The 25834-nt window shown below is 46.3% G+C and overlaps 4 protein-coding genes and 1 long non-coding RNA gene across 6 annotated transcripts; 4 read left to right on the top strand and 1 right to left on the bottom strand.

Moving 5' to 3' along the window:
• Positions 1-46: 46 nt before the first annotated feature.
• On the top strand, positions 47-7928 carry srpk3 (SRSF protein kinase 3). Its single transcript, XM_058083496.2, has 17 exons — positions 47-333; positions 828-924; positions 2169-3625; positions 3700-3808; positions 3896-3983; positions 4092-4179; positions 4253-4359; positions 4426-4591; positions 4837-4862; positions 5180-5272; positions 6079-6118; positions 6190-6408; positions 6493-6590; positions 6662-6769; positions 6854-6923; positions 6985-7077; positions 7154-7928. Exons 1-17 carry the CDS (start codon positions 324-326, stop codon positions 7336-7338), a joined length of 3054 nt encoding a protein of 1017 aa, XP_057939479.2. The 5' UTR covers positions 47-323; the 3' UTR covers positions 7339-7928.
• Positions 7929-8415: 487 nt separating this feature from the next.
• On the top strand, positions 8416-15287 carry LOC131137102 (tyrosine-protein phosphatase non-receptor type 7-like). Of its 2 annotated transcripts, none has more exons than XM_058084650.2 (11): positions 8416-8630; positions 11855-12001; positions 12070-12250; positions 12322-12406; positions 12490-12569; positions 13416-13553; positions 13631-13807; positions 14086-14282; positions 14379-14492; positions 14563-14647; positions 14730-15287. In XM_058084650.2, the coding sequence occupies exons 2-11, from the start codon at positions 11916-11918 to the stop codon at positions 14913-14915; spliced, it is 1329 nt and encodes a 442-aa protein (XP_057940633.2). In that variant the 5' UTR covers positions 8416-8630; positions 11855-11915; the 3' UTR covers positions 14916-15287. The 2 variants fall into 2 exon arrangements, with proteins under 2 accessions (XP_057940633.2, XP_057940634.2); XM_058084651.2 differs by having other exon boundaries at positions 8418-8630; positions 12109-12250.
• A 61-nt stretch (positions 15288-15348) lies between these two features.
• LOC131136984 (ADP-ribosylation factor-like protein 8A) lies at positions 15349-17911 on the top strand. Its single transcript, XM_058084398.2, has 7 exons — positions 15349-15766; positions 16271-16351; positions 16461-16534; positions 16809-16902; positions 16980-17047; positions 17120-17190; positions 17284-17911. The coding sequence occupies exons 1-7, from the start codon at positions 15644-15646 to the stop codon at positions 17334-17336; spliced, it is 564 nt and encodes a 187-aa protein (XP_057940381.1). The 5' UTR covers positions 15349-15643; the 3' UTR covers positions 17337-17911.
• Positions 17912-19588: 1677 nt separating this feature from the next.
• On the top strand, positions 19589-21607 carry LOC144901980 (uncharacterized). The gene is made up of 2 exons (XR_013630175.1): positions 19589-19865; positions 21471-21607. It is a non-coding gene; the product is annotated as an uncharacterized LOC144901980 (long non-coding RNA).
• On the bottom strand, positions 21338-23714 carry gpr37l1b (G protein-coupled receptor 37 like 1b). Its single transcript, XM_058085711.2, has 4 exons — positions 22925-23714; positions 22319-22630; positions 21867-22235; positions 21338-21789 (listed from the first exon to the last, which is right to left on the bottom strand). The coding sequence occupies exons 1-4, from the start codon at positions 23477-23479 to the stop codon at positions 21616-21618; spliced, it is 1410 nt and encodes a 469-aa protein (XP_057941694.2). The 5' UTR covers positions 23480-23714; the 3' UTR covers positions 21338-21615.
• Positions 23715-25834: the final 2120 nt, after the last annotated feature.

The raw sequence follows: 25834 nt of genomic DNA, 5'->3' as shown, positions 1-25834 counted from the left end.
TCTATAGCCGGGTGTTGTTGTCCAGTGCGCATGCTCAGAGCATGGTGTCAGGTGTCAGCAGCTGTTGGAGGTTTGAAGGCTCTCTGCTTGCATCGAGACAGCAAGAACACTTCGCCAAGAATAACCTGAAAGCGCCCGTTACTGATCCGGTTCGGACCGAACTGGACCGCGGACAGAAGCGTTGTTCTCCCGCTGCCCTGCGACCTAACGAATATAAGAATCTGACAGAGCTAACGGAGGCTAAAGGCTAGCTCTTAGAGGATCACCTTCCCAGCCGGGACAGTCCTCGCTGACCCGGTTCGGTTTGAGTTCTGAGAGCCAGTATGCTGATAGGTAAGGTACCACAGACCCGAGTCCATGTCTCTGGATCGGTGGTTTCAGTTTTGAGTGGTTAATATCTCAACAAGCTAAGCTAGCAGGTGTTAGCTAACCACATTAGTGGCAGTATACTGTAGTACCAGCCTGTGACAGCCGCCGAATTACGTTCACAAAAGGAAACAATTCCACTTTAATGGAACAATAAGCTGCCTGGCACTTGAATTTTGTAATTATTCATGGTTAAGGTTGTCCCTCGGAATAATTAGAATGCAAAGTGCCCCGTGGTGCGTTCAAGAGGCGTGCACATCACTGGTTGCTGTCATGCTAAGTGACTCAATAGCCGTTATATCCTCTCTTGTCAGTTATTAACTTAACCTATATAGACAAACATAAAAATACTCGTCTAAAAATATGTCTAAAAGTACATTTGTTAATGTTGGATGTGGTGCTAGTTTGCAAATACGAGCATGTGTTTACACTTCTTATATGCTGCTTATGTCTTCTTACAGCTGCAGTCGGGACTGGACGCGCAAGCCCCGCCTCCAGCGGCAAAAAGCACAAGCGGCGAGGCAAAAAGCACCGCAGAGTCCGGACTAACGAGACCTGGTGAGCGTGACACGTGGATGCTAAATTTAGGTCTTTTAGGAACGAGATCTGCTGCTTGTGGCTGACTTTTTTTTTTGCTGAAACATGGTTCCCTTCTCTGCTTTTAGAGCTCTCTCTGTCACACACACACACACACACACACACACACTTCACTTGTCACTGCATGTCATTTCACTCTAGCTAGGCTAACTGTTCTGCCTCATGGCAGTCTTTGTGTTAAGCCATCTTGTCCAGCTGACCACAGCCAGTCATGTCCATTAATAGCAGCACACACACACTGAGTTATGATACCACAACACACACGCATGCACACAGTCTATTTCCATGCATTTCCAGCACCCTTCAACAATGTCACTGAGTCATCGCAGCCCTGTGTGGGGGTGTGTGTGTGTTTGTGTGTCAGCTGAGTTTACAGTTCGTTAAAGATGAGGTGTGGGCAAACTTTGTCTTGAAGGCTACATTCAGTTAAAATAAGTGTCATACAATCTGATATATGTGCGTCATAAAATACCCAAATTTAATTTGACAGTTTCGGATTTGGCTGCACGGCGGTCGAGTAGTTAATCCTCACAGCTAGAAGACCGGGGGTTCAATTCCACCCTCGGCCATCTCTGTGTGGAGTTTGCATGTTCTCCCCATGCATGCGTGGGTTTCCAAAAATAATAACAAAACATTCCAAAAACATGCTAGCTTCATTGTCCATAGGTATGAATGTGAGTGTGAATGTTTGTTTGTTTATATGTGCCCTGTGATTGGCTGGCCACCAGTCCATGGTGTACCCCGCCTCTCGCCCATCCTTGTGAGGAAAAGCGGTAGAAAATGAATGAATGAGTTCCGGATTTGACCCCTCAGGCCTGAATTTGATGTCTTTTACATCAAAATAAAATAAGTTATTCACAAATATAACACCACATATTATTTACTATTTACGACCTTTTGTACGCTACAGTCCCCCATGCATTTCCACTTCCTGCTTGCTGTGGTTTAATACATGCTTTAATACATGGGAAAGAGAGATGATTCTATACGGCTGTTCTATACTGGACAGAACATGATCTCTCTTATTGTGCACTTACATCAATACCTCTTTTTGACAAAAAAAAATATATCATAAAAATATATATAATAAAAACATCAATTAGTTTCACTGCTGTGGTTAATTAGAGTGTTTGGAGACTGCAATTTGTTGAGCTAGATGCTTTGTTAAACACTGAATCTCCTTTTTTTTTTCCCCTCCCTTGTAGTTCTAATGACCTCTGTGACCTTCAGAATCTGAACCCTAATGACGGACACCCACCCCAGATACCGGACTACCCTCCAGTCAACCCCTCACTGCCACAAAATACTTGCAAAACAGCCCCACCCTCAGGAAATGGATATCATGACGCCGCAGTCACGGTGGATACTTGTCCCCAAGACGGAGACCCGCAGGAACCTTGTCCCCTGATTGATACCTCCACTCCAGATATCCAACATAGGCATTTAACTGCCCTCTGTTGTCCTAAAGAAGTCACACTCAATGCCATCCTACCGCCTCTTATTATTCCTCTGACTGTGCCACACACCAGCCAATCACATCCAGCCTCTTCTCAGGTCCTCACACCTCCTATCTTATCTGAGAGCCTCGCCCAAACCAAATTTCTCCCGAGCCTATCTCAGGGCCCTGCCCGCACCAAATCACCTCCTACTACAACTGAGGGATACGCCCTCAGCCGGTCACTTCCTGTTACATCTCAGAGCCCCGCCCACAGCCAATCACCTGCTATAGCAACCCGACACCACGCTCATAGCCAATCACCTCCCACCACATCAGAGCCCTCCACCTACGGACGATCACCTCCCGTCACATCCGAGGCCTCCGCCCACAGACGATCACCTCCCGTCACATCCGAGGCCTCCGCCCACAGACGATCACCCCCCGTCACATCTGAGGGCTCCACCCACAGACGAACACCTCCCGTCACATTAGAGGGCTCCGCCCACAGCCATTTACTTCCCGCCACACCAGAGGCGTCTGTTAACTGCCAATCACCTCCCGTCACATCAGAGGGCTCCGCCCACAGCCAATCACCTCCTGTTCAATCTCTGAGCCCTGTCCATGGCCAATCACTTCCTGTCAAGTGTCCGTGCCCCGCCTACACTAAATCACCTCCGATCACCACAGAGGGCCCCGCCCACATCCTTTCGCCTCCTGTCGTATTTCTTAGCCCTGGCCACAGCCAATCACTTCCTGTTACATCTCTGAGCCCCGCCCAAAGCCCTAGCCACTCCCCCTTAGCTCTAAACCACAGAATGCATGATTTCAGCACATTGACACATTTGACATTTGAGAACTCCAATCACTTTCTTTCTGGATCGACTACAGCCACGCCTCACATCAGCACACATGTCTCTAAAGCCACGCCTACTCCTTTAGTCTCCTCCCACTCAGACCCCTTTCTACTCACCTCTGTAACTTTCACCTCCAGCGTGTCACCTCAACTTTACTCCCCCCTGTGCTCCTCGTCTTCCTCCTTCGTCACTTCCTTTGACTCTGCACCACACACTGGGGCAAATTCTGTGATGTCTTCACCGCCTAACTACACACCCACTGCCCCCGTCCCTCCCATGAGCCCACCTCCTGCGGAGCTGACCCTGCCCCCTGCTCAGCTTCTGGGTTCCGATGATGAGGAGCAGGAGGACCCGTCAGATTACTGCAAAGGTGACTTTAGTCTCGTTATGGAGGATGCTTTACCTCTGAAGGCTCTTGTGTGACTGTTTGTCTTTGGGTTCCAGGCGGTTACTACCCGGTCAAGATCGGGGATCTGTTCAACGGGAGGTACCACGTGGTCCGCAAACTCGGCTGGGGACATTTCTCTACCGTCTGGCTTTGCTGGGACCTGCAGTAAGACTTGAAATACTTTTCTCTACTTCTTGTTGTCTGACCCGATTCCTTCGTGTCCGACGACCGTGTGTCTGCTCGTGGGTTCAGGAAGAAGCGTTTTGTGGCCTTGAAGGTCGTGAAGAGCGCTCCGCATTACACAGAGACGGCGCTGGACGAGATCAAACTGCTCAGATGTGTGAGTGTAAAGCCTCGGACATCACATCCCAGTCCGATGCCGAGTTCGTTATCCAGGCGCACACCGACGTGGTCTGTGGTTATATGAATAGTATCTTTATGTGTCCAGGTCAGGGACAGTGACCCCTCTGACCCCCACAGAGAGACTATTGTTCAACTGATTGACGACTTCAAGATCTCCGGAGTCAACGGAGTCCGTATCCTGCGTAGTGTGGGCGTGTGCTGGTCTTGGTTGTCCACCCAAGTGTTATTTTCCTCAGCCTGTCTCAGATGTGTGTATGGTTCTGGAGGTTTTGGGTCATCAGCTGTTAAAATGGATCATTAAGTCAAACTACATGGGCCTTCCTCTGGTCTGCGTCAAGAGCATCATTAGACAGGTACCACATACGCACGCACACGCATGATGTTATGATACATGTATGTAAGCGTCTCTGTGTTTGCAGGTGCTACAGGGTCTGGACTACCTGCACACAAAGTGTAAGATCATACACACAGACATCAAACCAGAGAACATCTTGCTGGATGTAGATGAGGTCTACATCAGGAGACTGGCAGCAGAGGCCACTATCTGGCAGAGAGCTGGAGCCCCGCCCCCTTCTGGCTCATCAGGTGAGTGGAGGCCGCTGATTGGTTCTTCTTTTCATCCGTCATGTCGTGCCTGACTCTGTGGGATTCTAAATATGAGCATTAAGCTTTTATTTCATCCTCCTATTCTGTCCCTCCGAACCTGGTCTTTGGTCTCCGGACCGTGTTTTTCTGTGTCTGACCTGTTGTCTTTACTTTTTCTTCAGCACTTCCTGTTTCCTGTTTCTCATGTTCTGTCTCTCTCTTCATCTCTTGGTGTGTGTCTCTAGTTAGCACAGCTCCCAGGGATGTGCAGGTAAGTGTCCAGGTGTGACACCTGCTGCTGCTGCTGCTGTGCTCTTATTGGTCACTCAGCTTCAGCTCTTGTCTGTCAGGTGATTTAACCTGCTGTTTGACGATTGTATGGAAGTCAATGCAACAGCCTGTTTGTTGTTGCATGTCAGCACAAAACCACCACCATCCACCCTTCCCTCCCTCCGTCCCTTACCACCCAACCCCACAACTCACAGAATGAGCGGGAGGTGTGTGTGTGTGTGTGTGTGTGTGTGTGCGTGCGTTCAGTCGTGTTGTAGTCATTATTTTTGTCATTTATCTTTTTGTTTGTGTGTGTAGATCGGTAAAATGTCTAAGAACAGGAAGAAAAAGATCAAGAGAAAAGCAAAGCGACAACAGAAGCTGTTAGAGGAGAGACTGGTGGACATACAGGTACTGCAATAATGTTTACCATTATGTCATCATAACAATATTCTTGGAGTACCTCTGCAGTATTTCATTCAATCATTCATTCATTTTCTATCGCTTATCCTCACGAGATTTGTGGGGGATGCTGGAGCCTATCCCGGCTGTCTTTGGGCGAGAGGCGGGGTACAGCCAATCACAGGGCACATATAGACAAACAACCATTCACACTCACATTCATACCTATGGACAATTTGGAGTCGCCAATTAACCTAGCATGTTTTTGGAATGTGGGAGGAAACCGGCGTACGCGGAGAAAACCCAGGCACAAACAAGCGTAGAATCGAACCCATATGACATATACTGTGCTTTTTCACGGACCTCGGCCCATACCGATCGGTGGCCAAAAATGTACTTTTTCCAAATGTCCAGTGTGTTTTCATTCCTTCTTTCATTCATTCATTCATTTTCTGCCGCTTATCCTCACGAGGATCGCAGGGGTGCTGGAGCCTATCCCAGCTGTCTTTGAGCGAGAGGCGGGGTACACCCTGGACTGGTGGCCAGCCAATCACAGGGCACATATAGACAAACAACCATTCACACTCACATTCATACCTATGGACAGTTTGGAGTCGCTAATTAACCTAGCATGTTTTTGGAATGTGGGAGGAAACCCACGCATGCACAGGGAGAACACGTAAACTCCACAGAGGGTGGAATTGAACTTGGGTCTCCTAGCTGTGAGGTCTGCGCTAACCACTTTGCAGAATTGCTATTGCCCCAAATTACTATCAATGATGACAATGACGATGAACATTTTTGTTTGTGTTCAGAGGATGGAGGAGGAAGACGGTGTTGACACACACATTAACTGTAAGTACACACCATATAACCACACGCGTAGAAACACACACCGGCGAATAGAAATTGTGTTCATTTTTCAGGCCCTGCGGTCATCAACGGCAACACTTCCTGCAACACAGCAAATAACAAAGTGAGCCCGGAGTCATCTTCTTCCTGGTTGGAGGACAAGTATAATGGCCACGGCACTGGGCGGTTCTCCAGCCCTGCGTCTGGCCTCTCTGGGGTCTCCAGCTCGGTGATATCAGCCACATCAGAATCCACTCTTTCCACACAGTCAGGATACTCCAGTGGACAAGATGGTAAGAAGAAGACACCAAAATGTACTCTTAGATCAGAAATGTACTTCACAGTAATGTTTACTGTGTGTATGTGTGTGGATGCAGTATTCAGCGCGTCAGACTTCGTGCTCAGTCCTCTGGACCCTCACAATGCTGACAAGTTGCGAGTGAAGATTGCCGATTTGGGAAATGCGTGCTGGGTGGTGAGATACTTCGTCTCTTTCTAAAATCCCAGCAGACAATCACATGAGTCCCGTTTCCTGTCCCGCGCCAGCACAAACACTTCACTGAAGACATTCAGACCAGACAGTACCGGGCCTTGGAGGTCCTGATTGGAGCAGAGTATGGACCGCCGGCCGACATTTGGAGCACCGCCTGCATGGTACACACACATACGCACATCAGCCCCATGTTTACACACAATTTGAATGTGTGTGTGTGTGTGTGTGTGTGTTGAATGTTTCAGGCGTTTGAGTTGGCCACTGGAGATTATTTATTTGAACCTCATTCCGGCGAAGACTACACTAGAGATGAAGGTACACACACACACACACACACTCTCTTCCAGAGTTACTAACGTCGGTGGTCCGTGTTCAGATCACATCGCTCACATCATCGAGCTGCTGGGCCCCATCCCTTTGCCCTTCGCCTTGTCTGGCAGGTACTCCAGAGAATATTTCAACAGGCGAGGTGAGTCCACGTTCACACGTTTGACCGCTGCCCCACACGCATTATGTGACATGTGACCTGTGTGTGTGGCCGTCAGGTGACCTGCGCCACATTTCCAGCCTGAAGCCGTGGGCTTTGTTTGAGGTGCTCTTGGAGAAGTACGAGTGGCCCTTGGACCAGGCTGCTCAATTTAGTGACTTTCTGTCGACCATGTTAGAACTGGAGCCGCAGCGTCGGGCCACCGCTGCCCAGTGTCTGCAACACGCCTGGCTGCAGACATGATGATGGTGTGTGTGTGTGTGTGTGATGTCATGGTAGCGTGACTATAAGAGACTGAGGACTGCCGCTGCGGCGCTGACAGGAAGTGATGTCACAGTGTCACAGTTGATGCTAGTAAACACTCCCAACTGTCCTCTTCTTCTTCACTCACATTCAGCATCTCCATGGATATCGCTGAAGATCACATGGGTTGCTTTTCCAACCTCAGCAGCCACATCGTACTTCCTGTCTTGCCTGGTGCCATCCAGCTGCCTAGCTAGTGCGGCGCCATGTTGCCTCACACGAAAAAAAAAAGCTTATGCTGCTCTTGCACACGTTTGGAATCGATTCAGCCTCTTTTCTGTACTTTTTGCTCTTCGACTTTCCTTAATTGTGCTCATGGCGTTGTGTTAACCCTGCGACCTTGACGATAAAAGAGCACACTCAAACCTTTTGACATCCTCCTATGTAACTAGTGCCTTGAAATGACCCCTGACCTTGACTGTCATCACAGTGAATTCACCTTTTTTTTTTTTTTTACCTGTGACCCTTTGGTGTGACATGTTTCTTTTTCTTGTGTAAAAAGAAATAAAAATGAATTTAAGCACCACTGACATATTCGACACTTTAATACCAGCAGGTGCTTATGAATGAGAGAGCGGGAGAGTGTGCATGCCGCCCTCTACTGTTGAGGGCAAACATTTTCCTTCATTTTAGCGTCATGTGATCGTTGATGTGTTGCACTGCAGCAGCTTGTGTCATGTGACCGGTTAGTTGACAATGTTCACAGTGTGCTTCTGCACTGGTTTCTTCTCTTGGAAATTACCGTGGCAACAAATGAGCTGGCACCTTTGGGGGGTGGATGTGAGGGGGGCGGGGGGTGGGGGTACACAGGAGCAATGTGGGCCGTTGATGAGATCTCATCAGATGCAGAACAAGACGAACACCAACCCCCGCTGTCGTCTAATCGTCCGTCTTTGTGGTCAGTTGGCAGTACATTTTTTGAAGGCCCAAATGGAAGGTCACCACCTCAGGGCTTACCATCACTGTGTGTGTGTGTGTGTGTGTGTGTTTTATTGTGTGTGTGTGCCGCTAGCAGGTTAGCCTTTTCACCTCATCCCAAGAGGAGAGGAAACAACAAGGCTGGTTCTTCATCATCCTCGCTCATGATGCTGAAGGGAAGCTGCAGCCTTGGATAACGTGTGGAGCGTAGAGCGAGTGGGCGGTGCAGAGAAGGAAGTGGCGAAGAAGGTAGAGGAGCTGCGACCGAGCGGAGCAGATGTCAGAGGAGGCAAAGCAGAAGAAGCAGCAGAAAGGTAAGAAATAAAACTAGTTCGAAATATATTTCAGTAGTTTTCGCCTGACTTTACGGAAGTATTTTTTTTTTAATTTTCATTGCGAGACGAAATAAAAGTACAGTTCGGTGACTTGTTTAATTTATACGTAATGTAGAAGAAATGAAAAGTAAAAATACCCATTAAATTAGTTTGAATTAAGAAACTTTCCTGTCAAAAAATGTCTTTATTTTCAGTTCCCACGAAGCGTTTGCGTTCATCTCAGCTGGAGGCAAACACGCAACAGGAACCTCTAAAGTTGAACATAATCACGCTCAAAGTATATCCAAAGTACGGTCACAATTTGTTTTTCGTGGGAATAAAATTCAACAAAAAGACAGAAAAAATAGGAAATATATAAATATAAAGCATTTGTTTTATCCTTTTAACTTAATCAAATTATCTACAATGTACTGATATGAAGCATTGTGTTATACACACATAGACATTTTTAGCCTAATGTAAGGAGAAACGGTTGAAATGTTTTTAAAAATATACAATATATTTTATGGATGTCCCGGTCAGCATTTTTGATCTCCGATCCGCTCCAAGTCCCGTTTCGATACTACTTTGCCAATATGGTTATAGGTTATGACAGTGGAAATGTTATTAGCAAGTAACTGAAGTAAACCCAATAATACGTTTTTATAAAGCGTATTACATTTTGAATTTCTCATGTTTATTGCTCATTTTCGACCCTTTGTATTGAGTTGTGGACTCCTAAAGAGCAACTACACACAATAACCAGCACACAAAGTGTTTTAGTTCTTCCAGAATCTGCACCTATTCAGCTGTATTTCTTTGCATTTCGTGGTTCCCGTGAAAATGGTTTGTTTTTATGTGTTCCACCCATGACCCGCCTCTCGCCCACAGACAGCTGGGATAGGCTCCAGCATAAGCGTGACCCTAGTGAGGATGGGCGGTGTAGAAAATGAATGGAACACAACTGAACAGAAAATGCATTTTGAAATGAATGTTTTCATTATTAAGAGAAAAAATTTTTTTAACCTTCACGGCGTCACCTTGTGGGATTTGAGGTGAAGGAATAACAAGCTCCGTTTTAACGCCTTTTATTGTCCAAATCAGGGGCATCACTAGGTTCTGAGGACAGGGGGGGTTTAGCAGTAGATGCACAGGATATGAATGAATGTAGTAGACATTCAAAAAAACTCTCAAAAATCCAAAAAAACAAATAATGAAAAAGAACCGGGATATAACTTTGCCACTTTTGGACAGATTTAGTAGAGATACTCAATTGTTTTAGGCCACCATTAAATGTACACAAAAGTACACACAATCTACACTGCAAAACCGCTGCTCAAGCTCTGCAACCATTCTGTCCAGTGGACAGTGATCAATTATATAATAATCATTATTATATTATTAATTAGCCTATTATTACTATAATTATTTTTCTTCTGATTATTACTAGTAGTAGGCTAGTATTTTTCTCTATTATATGAAATTTGTCAGAGATTTATTTTGTAAAAAATAAAAATAAAAATTAAATAAAAAATATCAAATTATTTAGGGGGGGATAAAGAAAATTTTGGGGGGGGACTGAAGCCCCTCTAAAATAGGCGTAATGACGCCACTGGTCCAAATGTCATGTTCTTCTCCTTCTCTTCCTCGGATCAGCTGAAGTCCTCAAACAAGAACAACCCCAGCCAGAAAAACAGGACATGTCTATTCCTGCTGCAAGGCTTTTTTCCTCCTTTTTGTTTTTCTTGTTTCTTCTTGCCTGCTTGGTTCAGGGAGAAGAAGTTAGTGGCACATTGTGGATTGTTAGCTGGTGCCCGGCTTCTTTTTGTCACATGACTAACAACTTCCGGCAAGGAGCTGGTAAGCCTCATTTCTGCAGGAGCGTGTTCCGTTCCTGACATGCACACCAACTAACTTAGCAGCCTAGCTATAAAGATATAGTATAACACTGTTGTGTATTGCAGAGAGCTTACAGACACGCCCATATAAGGAAGTCCACCCCTGTGACATCACAAAGGAGCAGTAGTATAAATGTACACATTTTTTTTGTCCATTACTTACATACTGATAAATTGTTACTTACAGCTTGCTCTTCTGGCTCTTTGACTCCCGCCTCGTTTGCATGTTCTCGCCCAGAGTTAGCTGGGATAGGCTCCAGCATACCCCGTGAAAATTGTGTCGCGGACTTCGGGGGAGAGTCCAATCGCAGGGCACATATAGATAAACAACCCTTCACACTCACATTCATACTATACAGGTTAGTATGAGCTAGCTAACAATGCACATCATTGCATTAGCATAGTAACTTGCTGTTTGATGCTTTAAAACATGCATTGATTTAGCCCAGGAGCTCTCGTTGGGATGGCTGCGATACAGTCATCGGGTAAAAAAAAAAAAAAAGCTTACATCAAATGACATTCTTGTGGAGTCTTCATAGCAAAATTGAGAGCTAAACAAAATGGACGTTTTGTCAAGTAGTTTTCTAACTTTCCACTGCTCCAGAATCCTCAAGAAAGGATCGAATCTGTGCTTGTGTTTGAAGAAGATGTAGGCGCACATGCAATGCAAATATGTCAGAGTTGGAAGAAAGTCACATGGTGCCATTTGTCTTGAAGGACCCCCCCAGTGCAGCATTTCCCAGTAATACTGGGACAATACCATTTACTGTATGCTTTGCTGGCAGACTGATGCTTGACTGATGATGCTTCCACTGCTTGGACTCCTGCTTTTCTGGTAGTGTAGGCTCCTTCCTGCTTCTGAGAAGCTGTGAATCCATTATGCAAATGGTCATGAGCAATGATCTTGACATTTTGCGTCATCTGGGCAATGCTTGCGCCACCGAAACATCCAAATGGCATCTTCGCCAATGGAAGTGGGGTGTCTATTTAATGTTACTGAAGGTCATCGGTCATTGTAGTAGTACTGCAGAAGCTTTAAATGCAGTGTGTGTGTGTGGTGGTGTTGAGCTAGGCGGCGTGGGCGTTTTGACTTCCTGTTGTGAGGAAACTCTCTTCCGATGTAGACACATTGAATATCTTCTCCTTTGGTTTCGTTGATGTTTCCTGTTTGTAGACATACGGTTTCGCCTCGTCACTGTCGTCTCTGACTTGATGAACGTGACTAGGTTTCTGTCTCTTTGTAAATATATATTTTTTTATATGAAATATAAATCAATAGCACAAAAGTTTCTATTTCAAGCTAATTTGAACTGTGTCTACATGCAGTAAATAACAACGCGCTTCCAGCATGGCGTTGTAACGCGTGGCAACGCCCCACGTGGATATCATGGCAACGACGCGCTCGGATGCGCCGACCACGCCCTCTCCTATGACCACGCCTCCCCGCAAGGCTTCAATTCGCCTGCAGGAAAGGTGAGGATATGAAACACATCTGGCAAAAATGTCACCGCGCATGCACACGTGACCGGCGTCTCTTGTAGGCGGGGCTCTAACCTCTCGCTGCTGTTGGATGTCAACAGCCTGGGGGCGGAGTCTCTGTGCTCCGTGTCCACCCCCAAGGAGGTGTGGCTTCAGCTGCTCCACACCTCCTCTCGACTGCTCACACACGCGCTCCTGCAGCAAGCGGCTGTCGACAGCCAGGCTCTTGACGTGGAGTACCAGGTACGTGAACATGCAATATGGACGCCATGGTCACGGCAGGCTAGGCTTCATTTGTGTGTGCGTCCCCACAGGGCATCCCGCCAAACTTTGTGAGCGTGTCAGATCTGGAAGTTCCCGGGCACGCCATCAAGGACAGATACAAAAGCATCCTGCCCAGTCAGTACATCAGCCGACACACACACACACACACACACACACACACTTCCTGGTGTTGACTATTGTTTTGTGTGTGCGTTTAGACCCAGAGACTCGCGTCATCCTGACCTGTACAGAAGAAGACGGTGGGCCAGACCGCTACATCAATGCCAACTACATCCGGGTTAGAGTCTACATTTACTGGTTGCAGTGGTGAAGCCACCATTAGGGGCCCCCAAACGTCTCATTAATTCATGTGCTGTTTCGGCCGCCCCCCCTCCCTTCTCATGCAATGGATTATTCCATGTTATAAGATGGGAACGTGAGTAAACTTGTAAGTAAACACCGCATGAGTAGAGTGCCAACAAGTACACACCCACTCAACAGCGGGCCGTGGGATAGGTGCAGATTCTGGAAAATCTAGAAAGCTTTCTGTGTGGTGTTGCCTTGACAACAAACATTCATTCAGTTTCTACCGATTATCCTCACGAGGGTCGCGCAGGTGCTGGAGCCTATCCCAGCTGTCTTCAGTCGAGAGGCGGGGTACACCCTGGACTGGTGGCCAGCCAATCACAGGGCACATATAGACAAACAACCATTCACACTCACATTCATACCTATGGACAATTTGGAGTCGCCAATTAACCTAGCATGTTTTTGGAATGTGGGAGGAAACCGGAGAACCCGGAGAAAACCCACGCATGCAAACTCCACACACAGATAGCCCAGGGTGGAATTGAACCCGGGTCTCCTAGCTGTGAGGTCTGCGCGCCAACCACACAACCGCCGTGCAGCCTGACAACAAACAATGTGGAGCAATTTGTTTTGTCATCATGGGAGTTAACCAGGAAAACCACAGGAAGTGCAGGAGGAAGTGGCACCATCCTCCACACACAGATACTACACACACACACACACACACACACACACGTGCACAAGTGGATACACACACACACAGCTCAGCATGTAGATGTGCGTTTCCACAGAGATCAAAGGTCAAAGGTGATACCCGCCTTCCTCTGTTTCTAAGGGTTACCGAGGCACTCCGAGGGCCTACATCGCCACCCAGGGGCCAATGGTGCACACTGTGGGGGACTTCTGGGACATGGTGTGGCAGGAGAGGAGCAGCGTCATTGTCATGGTGACCAGGCTGAAGGAGGCCAACGAGGTCGCCATGGCAACAACATTTCACACTGTACATCGAGTAGTTCTCAGATGTTCAACTCTTGAACTATGTGTGTCCAGAAGTGTGAGAGGTACTGGCCTCAGATCAGCCGTAGCGTGGGGAAGGGGAGGAGGAGGAGAGGCGGAGAGGAGGCGGAGCTAAAGGAAGACATGATGAATCGGTTTGGCCGATTTCAACTGCGAGTCACAGACAGCCGAGACAAAGATGGCTTCACTGTCACTGACATGGAGCTACAGGTTGGTGTCATGTGACCTGTGTTGTTGACGCCACTTCCCACTTTCTTGAATTAGGGTATGTTTCCATGACAACCAAGTATGTTTTCTTCACAAAAAAGGGAAAAGGCTGCACTGGGAGTGGCAGGCCACTAGTTGGCAGCAAATGCACGCCAACTCTTTATAGTCTTTACAATGGACTTCATTATATATGCGACATATGCGAGTCATGTGACTATGTTGGGCGGAGCCTGGCATCAATTGGTCACAACTGCACTCTAAAAGCTCCTGCAAACTTGCAGCTGTGTCAGGAGCGCCGTCCCATCAGACACTACTGGTTCACGTCCTGGCCCGACCACCACGTCCCACAATGCACTGCTCCTCTGCTGCGCCTGGTGGAGGAAGTGGAGTCACACAGCGAGTCTCTCCGAGCAACCAGCTTTCAGCCAATCACAACCGCCGTTTTACCCAAACCCGGACCAATCATTGTCCACTGCAGGTAGCTTTTCATCATGACATCATCACCGTTATGTCAAGCTTGTTCTTTACTCCTTTGTTGTCGTCATCATCTTTTCTTGTCTCGTACCCTCGCCAGCGCTGGCATCGGGAGAACGGGCTGTTTTATCGCCAGCAGTATCGGCTGTCAGCAGCTGCGTCAAACGGGTCATGTGGATGTTCTCGAGATGGTGTGTCAGCTTCGACTAGACAGGTTTGTAAGCACAAGACGTCTCATGCGATGCCACCTTGCTGACTGCATTGTTTCTCCCATCCGGTGCAAGGGGGGGCATGATCCAAACCCCGGAGCAGTACCAATTCCTCTACACGGCCCTGGCCCAGTTCAGCTCCCATTTACAACACCAGCAGGTACCCCTCACCCAGAACCATGTTTAACATTCATTAACATTCATCTGATCTTCTTTAATGAGCAGTTTGGCTTTTTCTCCAGGGAAAGAGGCGGGAACAAGACTCTGCTCAGAACCATCAGATGTCTGAACAGCTCAAGAACCTCCAACTGGAGAGCAAGCAGGACTCAACAACAGAGAACTGGACAGAACCTGGAGAACCAACACGTTGTTTGGAACCTGTGAAGAACCTCAGTCCAGTGAAAGCCCACACCTCCAGTTCTGCATGATAAACAAGACACTGACTCTAAAGAAGTAGCTTGGAACATGAAGAACACACGCAGTAGTGCTTTGCTGGACTCAGTACCTCAAAGAATCAATAACTTTGATTGTGGAGAAAAAAAAGTGTGTCAAGTTATCAAGTCTTGTTTTTGACTGTGTAGTCAGATTGATTGTATGACCGTTTCTGTACACCAGGGGGCGGCATTGCCTATTTGCTCATCGTCTGCCTTCTTCTTCTGCTTCGACCCCACCCAAACAGGAAATGGGACTGCCAGCCGTCATGTGATTTATTAAAAATTTGTATTTTCATTGAAAACATTCCCCTGGTGTATTTATCTGTAACATGATGTGTCTTTTTGAGTATATTTAGAACTGTGTTTGTTCTTGGTGTGACAATTTATTTCTGTTTGCGACGTTTTTATTTTGAAACCCACCGGATGTGCGCCTCATTTTTTGTGGCTTGTCGGGAGAGGCGACTGTAGTAAACAGCAGCGAAAAGACAGCAGGCGTTAGCGTCTCGAACTACAGACAAAAGACCTCTCCCTTTCGGCTGCGGTAAAGGCCGACTGTGTGGTTCGGTTGTCCGTCACCTTCTCAGCTCGTCACATTGATTGACGGCGTGGAAAAAACATCGTCGGGGCGTTAGCCAACCAGCTAGTTAGCGAGCCGAGCCACTTAGCCGTAGCAGCCGGAGCTTGCTTACAATTAGCATTAGCATCAGCAGCGGACGACGAGGATGATAGCGCTTATCAACAAACTGCTGGACTGGTTCAAGGCGCTCTTCTGGAAGGAAGAGATGGAGCTGACCCTGGTGGGGTTGCAGTACTCCGGGAAGACCACCTTCGTCAACGTCATAGCGGTAAGAAGTCTTAAAGCTAATATCCATCCAGCTGTTAGCATCTGGCTGCATCCATTGTTGTTCTTATGATGACCTCAGTCTATCAGGCACTGAAATCTTTACACTCATCGGTATAATATTGCAATAATTTAGTACTGGCTCACAGAGAACAACACCAGCCGTTTAATGCTGATGTTAAATGTACAAATAAATAAATAACACAAATGTCATTATTATGAGCCAGTGAGGCTCATTTAACATTATCGCCAACGATGGCAATATAACTAGTGCGTGGGAGTGTGCGCGTGCTCATGGTCACATGGGTCACATCCAGTCAGCAGGGCGGTAAAAAAAATAGATTGTGAACATTATTGGAGCATCGACCGACCCCAACACACACACACACACACACACATACATGAATCACGTGATCACTATTCACATCTATTGGGCTAGAAATTGATTGATTAAATTATATTTGACATATATAACAAACACTCTGATTTATTGTGTGTGTGTGTCCAGTCTGGCCAGTTCAGTGAAGACATGATTCCAACAGTGGGCTTCAACATGAGGAAGATCACTAAAGGCAACGTCACCATCAAGGTGGGGCGCGTCTCATCACTTTGTCACCATGACACACACACATCCTACCCCAAAATGACAATTTATCACCAAAGTAACACAAACACAATTTCTTTGTGTGTATTCACAGCTGTGGGACATTGGTGGACAGCCTCGTTTCAGAAGCATGTGGGAGCGTTACTGCAGAGGAGTCAGCGCCATCGTGTGAGTTTCTTGGAGAACTTTGGATGATTGGAGATGACAGCGTTTAGTGGAGCGCTCTGATCTGGTGTCTCTTTCTCGGAGCATGTCAGAAGACATCTCAGCGTTAGCCATACATCCATTTATTTGTGGTGGCTCACCGTAATTAGTATTTTTTTAACTTGACTCTACCTGTTTGATTCTTTTGTTGGTACAACTGTGCATCCTGCATGGTCCAGCCATTTTGATTGCCCGTGCTAGCAATTTAGCGAATAAACGATAACATTTGTGTATGCAGCTACATGGTGGATGCAGCTGATCCGGAGAAGATTGAAGCTTCTAAGAATGAACTCCACAATCTGTTAGACAAGCCTCAGCTTCAGGGAATTCCTGTGAGTAAGCTACAGAACTGGAGCAGAACCCGGTCCACATGTGGACCTGTTCATACAGTATGACTGGTTGTGTTTAGGTTCTGGTTCTGGGAAACAAGCGGGATCTGCCAGGAGCTCTGGATGAGAAGGAGCTCATTGAGAGGATGTGAGTTCGCCAAACCCCGCCCACACCCGACACCGACGACTTCCTGGTTCCTAATTTTTGTTTTGGTTCCAGGAACCTGTCAGCCATCCAGGACAGAGAGATCTGCTGCTACTCCATTTCCTGCAAGGAGAAGGACAACATTGGTACACGCCATGTTATCACCATGTCATGTGATCTTAGGTTCACTGTCTGCTTCCTGATTATTGATGACGACTTCCTGTCTTCTGTTCACGCAGACATCACCCTCCAGTGGCTGATCCAACACTCTCGGACCAAGAGGAGCTCCTGAGAGAAGACATACCTCCCCATCAGCCTGGCCACGCCCACTTGATCAAGCCCCTCCTCCATGAACACGCCCTCCCCCTCATGTTTTATCTTTGTTTACATCTTCCATAAACTACACTAGCCATCATGTGCCCTGCTCTGATTGGTTGGTGGTGGCTTGAAGCATTTTTTTTAATTTTGAGGCGGTGGGGTAGTGATAGTTTTCTCTGGCTCCGCCCCCGACATGCTCACACATCAAACAGGAAGCAGTCACAATTAGACCCCGCCGCCCCCAGCAAGAGATGTATTTAGCCAAGAACTAATTGTGTTTCCGAATTAACGAATGGAGGTTTTTATAAAGAAGAAGTGTCATCACGGTGAAGAACAGACGAGGGACATGAGGCTTCTTCATGTCGCCTTCATCACCTCATCCTCCTCCTCATCCGTCCATCCGTCTTCATCTTCCACACCCTCACAAGTTTCTCCTCTTCTTCCTCTCGTTTCTGGATGTTTCCTTCCTGCTGCACCACAGAGCGCCCGCCCCCCTTCAAGTCTGGGCGGTGTGGCAAGGGCGTTTAAAAAAAAAAAAAAAAAAAGAAACATTTTTATTGCACTGTTAATTTTGTTTTTGTAAGATAAGAAAAATGTTAATAATCTGTAACAGCTTTTTATGTTTATTTTTTGTTTTGTATTAGTTTCTTTATGTGTTTTAACTTCCTGTGTGCTCGATGCTGATTGGCCGCCAGTGTCATATGATCAGGAAGGTATTTATGTCAATAAGAGCTCAGCGTGTATTTATAAGTCATCAAATCTGATATTCTTTGGCCTTCACTGTCAGCCATTTTAAAAATATGCGCACATCCTGATAAATTATACATAAATAATAACTTTACTTTCACATTGATTGGCCTCCAAATGAAGAATAAATATGGGATGTTGTGCTCCGAGACGTGTTGTCGCTTTTGTCAGACCAAGTAAACTATAATGATTGGATGAAAGAGGAAGTGTAGCTGGTAACAACGCCTCCCAGGAGCACCATCAGTGTTTTATCTGTGGGCGTCTACTTTGGTGAAAAGGTGAAATGTGAGGAGAAATTAAAAACATGAAAAAGTCGTTGTTTTTGTTGTTTACTAAATTCCTTGTGGTGGTTCTTTACCACCAGGTGCTATATAAAATATATATATATATGCTCATCAACTTTTTATTACTGTATTTGTCCATGTGGCATCGATACAACAAAGTTATTACATTATTTGTCATAAATAGATAATAATTTTCAAAGTGAAAGTGCATGCACGATGACCTCATGACATTGGTTTAGTCAATCAATCTGCAGTGTGACTGCTGGCTCAGCAGGGGGCAGCAAACAGCAGTGATACAATACAGCGCAACTTTTATGGAAACATTTTTTATTAAATAAAAATTCAAATTTGAAACCTTATGAAAAATATGTACAATATATATACAAAAAGTGCAAACAAAATAAAGTTGATAGAAAATTAATTGAGAATTCAGACAATCATCATGTTGTATTCTAGCCACCAGGCGGCGTCTGATAGCCTGTTAGTCTGTTTTGGTGACCTTTGACCCGTCAGACGTGTTGGACTTCAACTTTCTCAGACAAACAAAAACAAAAAAAAAAGAGCTCGTCTGGTCACTTCAGCCATGACGTGATCGAACTGATAAAACCTTCATGTTGCCTCTGGCCCCACCCCCTTTCAGCCTCCATCCTCTGTGAAAGCGCCAAGGAGCCTATGTGTGTGTGTGTGTGTGTGTGTGTGTGTTACAAAGGAAGAGGCCTCAGTGTTTCCTGTCCCGACACAAACTCACTCTCCATCGCGACCCTGTGATCATTGCCATGACAACAGTATCCCTCCTCCTAAACACCCCCCTCCCCACCCACTGCCACCAGTTTTCCCACAGAACAAACCCAACATTGTGCTCCTCTGTGTGTGTGTGTGTGTGTGTGTGTGAGACATTCAGGTCAGATTAATTTGTGCTCATTGAAATCTCTCACACACACAAAACTGTCTTAGTATTAAAGATCATTTTTAAAAAAAGAAAACCAGCAGGGGGCGCTCACTCTCTCAAAGAAAAAGAAACTTTTAAGTTGAACATTAATCATTTTGTTTTATGATGTCGCCCTTTGTTATGAGTATAGTTTTTAAACCTATTACCTGTTAACTATTTTTAACCTATTTGAACGCTTGAACACTTGAACGCCTCTTGTTGTCATGTGACAGCAAGCTCTGCCTGTGATTTGGTCATATTGTGGACATATTAATTATAATTTCCTCGTTATTCATCAAACATCTTTCAGCTGGAAGTTCCAAATGTCTTTAGAGTGACTACAGGAAGGAAGTACAGGGCAGATGGTGTTTTAATAAACGACTACAATAATAATAATAAGAAGTGACCAGTGGACAAGATGGCTGCCGTTGGAAGGAAAATGGCTGCCTTCAGTTTTACTTTTTAAGGCTTAAACACACAACAAGGTGGACTTACTGACATCATTTTGCGTGCTTGAATGTAACAATGGACCGTCAACATGTATGTAAGTATTGAACATATATATTTTTTAGTTTTTATACTTTAACTCTATTGTAAATTGAAGTGGTTCTCCTCTGGTTTGACTGTGGGACCCAGCATCACACTTCAATGACAAGATTAGCGAAATGTTTATATTTAAACTTCTCAAATTAAATATAAAACATGTATTTATTTCAATTTGACGTGTAAAAAGACTTTTTACTGAGAAGTAAGTGAGGGTTGGAGTCCGCCAGGCTTTTTGTCAGGGATTCCTGTTCATTACTTTTATGTATAACAATTTTCTTGAGGGGTTCTGATGTGGTGTTTCTCAATAAGTCCAAGTTTGAGTCCATGGTTCTTGCCATCTCCGGGTTTGGAGTGGAGGTTAAGTACTTATGTTCCAACTCTCACTTATACTTAGGTGTCATTAGCTTAAAGTAGTAACCAAAACTGGTTGAAACCAGTTTTCCCCATAGGGTGGCTGGGCTCTCCTTAAGAGAAGCACTGTCAAATCTCTGAGTAGAACCGGATGAGTTGTCACTAGCCAGGATAGCGGGAGAGATGAATCCAGGATGAAAACCTTCTCCAGAGTACACTTGATCTCGGACTATAAGTTCAGGAGAATAATGGTCCTAAACACACAGCCAAGATCTCCAAACAGTGGGAATGTCCTTGAATAGACCAGCCCGAGCCCAGACATGAATCTCATTGAATCCCTCTCGTGTGAAAAAATTGCTTCCCATCCAACCTGATGGTGCTTGAGCGAGGAATGGGTGAAAGACGCCCAATGGCAGCTGTGCCAACTATTCTAAAAGACGCCTATAAACACTCAATACATTTATATTTTTACTGAAATTATATTCAAAATCAAATATGATTGGACAAAGGGGCAGGAAGTGGTGACCTTGTGCTTGTGTAACGCTGCCTCCACAAGCCGCCGTGTTGGGGGGGCTTCATTAGAGAACAGAGGTGGTCTGTTTGGGGGTTCTGATCATTCTCATCACTGCTAATGAGCTTGCCGAGGCCACGCCCACTCCACCACCACGTTTGCATCAACGTGATTGGACAAAAAAAAGCACACACACACAGGTTGCCAGGGCCGACCAGCAGAAGGGGGAAGTGTGATGGGAGACTTTTTGTTCACATTTTGATTTGGGGAGGGGGGCGGGGTGGTTGTTGAAAAACTACCCACAATGCCAATGAAACCATGTAAGGGTGTGTGATGACATCATCATTGTGAGTCCAAATGAACAACAAGGAAATAATTCATCATTTTTTGTTTATTTTACATTTTTACAGTCATTCATGTAACCTCGGTGTCACATGGCGGTTACCATGGCAACGCTGCTTTGTTGTTTCCTTAACTACGATGGAGTTTTAACAACAAACTACTTTGATGTTGACGTGCGTTAAAGTCAGCTAATGATTAACGATAGCTTATCATGTAACAAACTAACAAAGAGTCATGTGACAGTGAGCGCAGGCCCTGATTGGATGATGATTCATGTTAATTCAAGTTTAGCCTGTTTTATTATCTTATATTAATTTTAAATTGTTACTTAAATGTAATGTTTGTGTCTTTTGGCCACGTTGACGATGCTGAAATTTTTTTTTTCTCCTTGTCTCACAGAAGGTTCCAGTATTTGTCCCCAAAATGTCTCTAAGGTGACTACAAATGTCACTTCCTGCGCAGACAGGAAGTGGAGGGTCCGTGACAGCAGAGGTGAGCAAGTATGATGGATGACAATGAGCTAGGAAAAAGAAAAAGTAGATGTCTAACTGCTGATGGACAAGATGGCCGATGTGTCTTTCGCCTTGTCGAAGAAGATGGATGCCTCTTTGGCGGCCTTCAGTTTCACGTGAGCCGAGCTTGGAGAACCTTCCTCGGAGTTCTGCTGACACGCTAGGCAGCAGCAGCAGCAACAGTCCATGAAGGCCCGACCCAGAGCCTGCGGACCACAAGACAAGCGCCATCTTGTTATCAAATATTGACAAATATGGACACTTCATCGAGACGTCCACCGACCTTACACATGCAGAGCAGTAGCACGGGCGTGACGGACGACTTGAGGAACAACAGGAAGTGATGCAAGAGCGCCAACGTAGCCGCCGTGTCCTCGGAGACGCTGACATGCATGTATGCTAGCGTGATGTTCCAGACATGTTGGGGCAGCGCACATATGCCATACACCAATGCTAATGCTAGCAGCGTGCAATTGAGCTGTTTCTCCACTTCCTGCTGATGATGGCGCTTGTGGCTGGAGGCGAGGTCGTCGTGGTTACGCTGCTTCTGGGCTGAGCTGTCGCTGTGGACGTTTCTGGTGGCCATCTGACAGAGGACGGTGAAAAGGACGGGCAAACAGAAGTAGCAGCCGAATGTCCACCACATGCGACCCTGCGAGTTCAAAAGTAATCTGATTACTCTCTGCGGTGCCATGTTGGAGTACTCTGGGGCGGCTGCAGGGGGCGTGGCCTCACCTGGTGGTACCTGAGCAGCAGCGAGTGCAGCGAGTCGGGCAGGAGGAGGGAGAGCGGCGAGGAAGCGGTGATGACGCAGGAGTCTACCGAGCGTCCCGAGGCGCCGCTGGAGGCGGTCCTGGTGAACTGCCACAGGAAGAGCTCAGGGCTGGACAGCAGCAGGGCGGCGAGCCACACGAGGAGCAGCTTGACGAGCACGGAGCGACAACGCTCCACTCGGCGCGTCTTCGGCTGTGACGAGCTGGTGGCGGCATGGAATCGGTCGATGCCCAGAGCGCAAAGCGTGAAGGTTGTGACGCCCAGAGACACCATCTGACAGACGCCATCTTTGAGTCATTTTCACATCACCATTATGTTTAGCCTAGCTTAACTCACTGGGTTACCATAGCAACCCAGTGTGGGAACAGTACATGTTTGGCCACTAGAGGCGCTATGGAGCAGGAGTAGTGATTAGCAAACATGCTAAAATAGCACATGAGTAAACGTTTAGAAAGTGAAAGTGTCTACCTCTAGCTGGTCAACTCGTGCTAACCCCGCCCCCTCATGGAAACGGGCCAAACTTTGATAGCATTAAAGAGTAGATGACCCCCTGTAAGCCCCGCCTACCTCCATATAAGGCACCATGCGGCAGGTGACATCTCCCAGGACTCTCCTGTGGGTCAACTGGTTTAGCAGCACCACGGGCAGGCAAAGTACCAGAACCAGGAAGTCCCAGAAGGCCATGCTGGCCAGCAGATAGTTCCAAGACGACCTCATGTAGAAGTTGTTCCACACGATGCACATGACCGCCATGTTGCCCACCACACCCAGCGCCAGCAGCAGGCAGGTCGCCAGCAAGATGGCATAGGCGACGTATGAGGCGCGGGTCAGCGGGAAGAATGGGTTGAAGAGTCCGTGGTCCGTGCTGGCGTTCCTCTCGCCATCTGTCCAGTTGGACAGCAAAGTGACTTGAGGCGGCGTCACAGAGTCGTTCTCGAAGGACTGGCTGAAAGTGGACTGTTGCTCCTCCTCGTCAGTGCCGCGGGCCGGACGGCGGTGCTGGTCCTGGTCTAGATCCAGGACCTCCGGGAGGTTGGTGCTCTGATGCTCACTGAGGGTTCTGCTGGGCGTGAAGAGCTGTGACACCAACACAACCAGAACTACTGTCAACGATGGCGCCATGTTGATCCACTTCAGTCCTCAAGTCCAGCAGGAAGTTCTCACCAAACTCCTAAAAGTTCTCTTAGTGTCAAATCCAGATATGCTCAGTGTTCTTCACTCATCCATCAGTGGTCCAAACAGAACCAGGAGAACAGTCAGTGCTGCTGCATGGGGGTGGGGACAGGCTGAGGGTCCAAGTCCTGCGAGGGCTGCTCCGTCTGGGATGGAGACAGCAGAGTGACTGGGAGTACTGGAATTCTGTGAGACAAGCAGCAGCCAGGAAACACATGCACGCACATACAATGGAAGGCTGGCTTCTGCTGCCCCCTGCTGCTCATTCAGAGTACAGCTAAAGCAGGGGTGGGGAACCTTTTTGGCTAAGAGAGCCGTAAACGTCACACTTTTTAAAATGTACGGTATTTCTGTGAAAGCCACATAATATTTTTAACGCCGACTCTCACTTTCTTTTTGCTGTCTTTTTCATCAAAATGTTTTTTTTCCCGCAGAATAAGCTAGCTGACTATCGCCTTACTGCATGTGCACGTGCAAGCCATTTATGGCTTCCGTGTGCGTAAGCACGCACACCCACCTGTGGCCACGTGACCACGTCCTATACACCCATGCGGCTTAAACACCAACTTAAAACCTTAAAATATCATACACCTAAATAAGGTGGTCAAAATATAACAATATAACAGCCTTCATTATGGTACAATACAATACACATTGTTAAATAAAATTGAAAATTTTAAATGTCGATGCCGTTCGATGGTGTACCTAATGGAGTGACCACCGTGTGTAGTTTTATTGTCGGTGCTGCAGCTCAACTTTCGTCCACCGGAGGTCAGTGCTTCTCTGTTTGAGATTAGAGATCCTTACAAGGTCAGTACTTCAAAACACAAACACATTGCGGTACAATTTAGCATCCCTCAAACAAACAAGCTAACACAGACCTATTATTAGATCGTTGTTAGATGACACATTACAAGGACTAATTTGCGTACTTGTAAATGTATACCCAAAGACCAATGACAGAATGAAACATGTTTTAATTGTTTTAATTCTGCATGCTTCAACCTATTGACGTTAAAAAGTTGTAATCATCACAATGGCTGTGCTGTGTTGTGTTGACCATTAATTAGCCTTGCAAGCTAAGTGCAGTGGAGTCATGTGGCGGCCATTTTGGATGTTAAATAAATCTTCTCCTGGTGTTTCCATAAGAGCATCAGCTGCTGTGATTGGCAGGTGCCGGGCCATGCATGGCGCTCCTTGTGCATGCTTCCATATAAGCACATAGTCTCTCTCTCTCACTCTCTCTCTCTCTCTCTCTCGCTCACACACACACACACACACACACCTTATATGGGGTAGAAGGTGAGTGGAAAATGTTGGAGCGTGAAAATTCCATCTTTCTGTCAAATCCTGTGTTAATCCTCCAAAGCTGCTCGTCCCCTTTGCTTCATGGCGAGCGTACATGTGAGCGTGCACAATGCTATCTTGACCTTGAAAGGAAATTTCTTTGTGACCTCGGATTAAACTTGAATCAACAATCATCATTAGTAAACACAGCGCCCTCTAGAGTCTCTAAAGTGGCATTATTTCTTTTAACCACTGTTGCTTAACAGTGCTAAACTTCTTTTTACACTTGTTTAAGATGACTTCCTACAGTCTTACTGTTTCTAGGCAGACTTTCATCCATGAGGAAGACTTTGGAGGACCCCCTTTTGTGACACCATCTGATTTAAAGTAGTTTTTTTTTTCTTCTAACAGTGTTTACCATGTGTCTATTACACACAAACGTGTGTTCACTAACAATCACAGTGTTAGACTGTTGGCTGCATTGCCATGGCAACTACACACCCACACACACAGTACTTTACATGCACTGACTAGAATACTAATTGTCATGTTGTTGTTGTTTGTGCGGGAATTCAAATAAAATGAAGTTTTAACTTCCTGATTCAATTACAAATTAAATCATTTTCAGTTATGGGATCCCAAAAATGCCATTTCCTTTCCATTTTTATGCAATGAGCATAAAATTCACTTGGTGGACACGTGTGAGATCCATTGATCGGTTTTACTGGTGTGTGTCATCCTGGCTACTGCTGCTTTAACAACGCAGACAGGAAGTACACACACATGCGCATGTACATGCACACAGTATGCAGTGTATGCGTCTATGTCTCACTTGTGGAGTCAAGCTGGTGGGTGGCGCCACACTCACTTGTTAGACACGTCAGATGCAGTTTGAAAGTAATCTACGGTGGCTGTGACGTCACATTTAAACCTATGTGGTCGTGTAATACGGAACTCCAGCAAACATTATGTAATTGATGACAAAACTGAACACAAAATGAAAAAAATAAAGTTATT

The sequence above is a fragment of the Doryrhamphus excisus genome, linkage group LG17 (assembly GCF_037039965.1).
Source record: "Doryrhamphus excisus strain RoL-2023G ecotype Guam linkage group LG17, RoL_Dexc_Guam_v1.1, whole genome shotgun sequence".
Lineage (NCBI taxonomy): Eukaryota > Metazoa > Chordata > Actinopteri > Syngnathiformes > Syngnathidae > Doryrhamphus > Doryrhamphus excisus.
Note: the sequence above shows the minus strand (reverse complement) of the source record. Positions and strands in the feature narration are given on the sequence as shown.

Bases quoted from the DNA above. Each gene is read 5' to 3' on its own strand.
- LOC131136984 (XM_058084398.2), top strand. From the start codon at position 15,644: ATGATAGCGCTTATCAACAAACTGCTGGACTGGTTCAAGGCGCTCTTC. The intron at 16,535-16,808 runs GTGAGTTTCTTG...TTGTGTATGCAG, and splicing joins AGAGGAGTCAGCGCCATCGT to CTACATGGTGGATGCAGCTG. The intron at 16,903-16,979 runs GTGAGTAAGCTA...GGTTGTGTTTAG, and splicing joins CTCAGCTTCAGGGAATTCCT to GTTCTGGTTCTGGGAAACAA.
- srpk3 (XM_058083496.2), top strand. The intron at 3,809-3,895 runs GTAAGACTTGAA...TCGTGGGTTCAG, and splicing joins TGGCTTTGCTGGGACCTGCA to GAAGAAGCGTTTTGTGGCCT. The intron at 6,770-6,853 runs GTACACACACAT...TGAATGTTTCAG, and splicing joins TTTGGAGCACCGCCTGCATG to GCGTTTGAGTTGGCCACTGG.
- gpr37l1b (XM_058085711.2), bottom strand. From the start codon at position 23,479: ATGGCGCCATCGTTGACAGTAGTTCTGGTTGTGTTGGTGTCACAGCTC. The intron at 22,631-22,924 runs GTAGGCGGGGCT...GGCGTCTGTCAG, and splicing joins GCATGGTGCCTTATATGGAG to ATGGTGTCTCTGGGCGTCAC. The intron at 21,790-21,866 runs GTCGGTGGACGT...TGTGGTCCGCAG, and splicing joins TACTGCTCTGCATGTGTAAG to GCTCTGGGTCGGGCCTTCAT.
- LOC131137102 (XM_058084650.2), top strand. From the start codon at position 11,916: ATGGCAACGACGCGCTCGGATGCGCCGACCACGCCCTCTCCTATGACC. The intron at 13,554-13,630 runs GTCGCCATGGCA...ATGTGTGTCCAG, and splicing joins GGCTGAAGGAGGCCAACGAG to AAGTGTGAGAGGTACTGGCC. The intron at 13,808-14,085 runs GTTGGTGTCATG...GCAAACTTGCAG, and splicing joins TCACTGACATGGAGCTACAG to CTGTGTCAGGAGCGCCGTCC.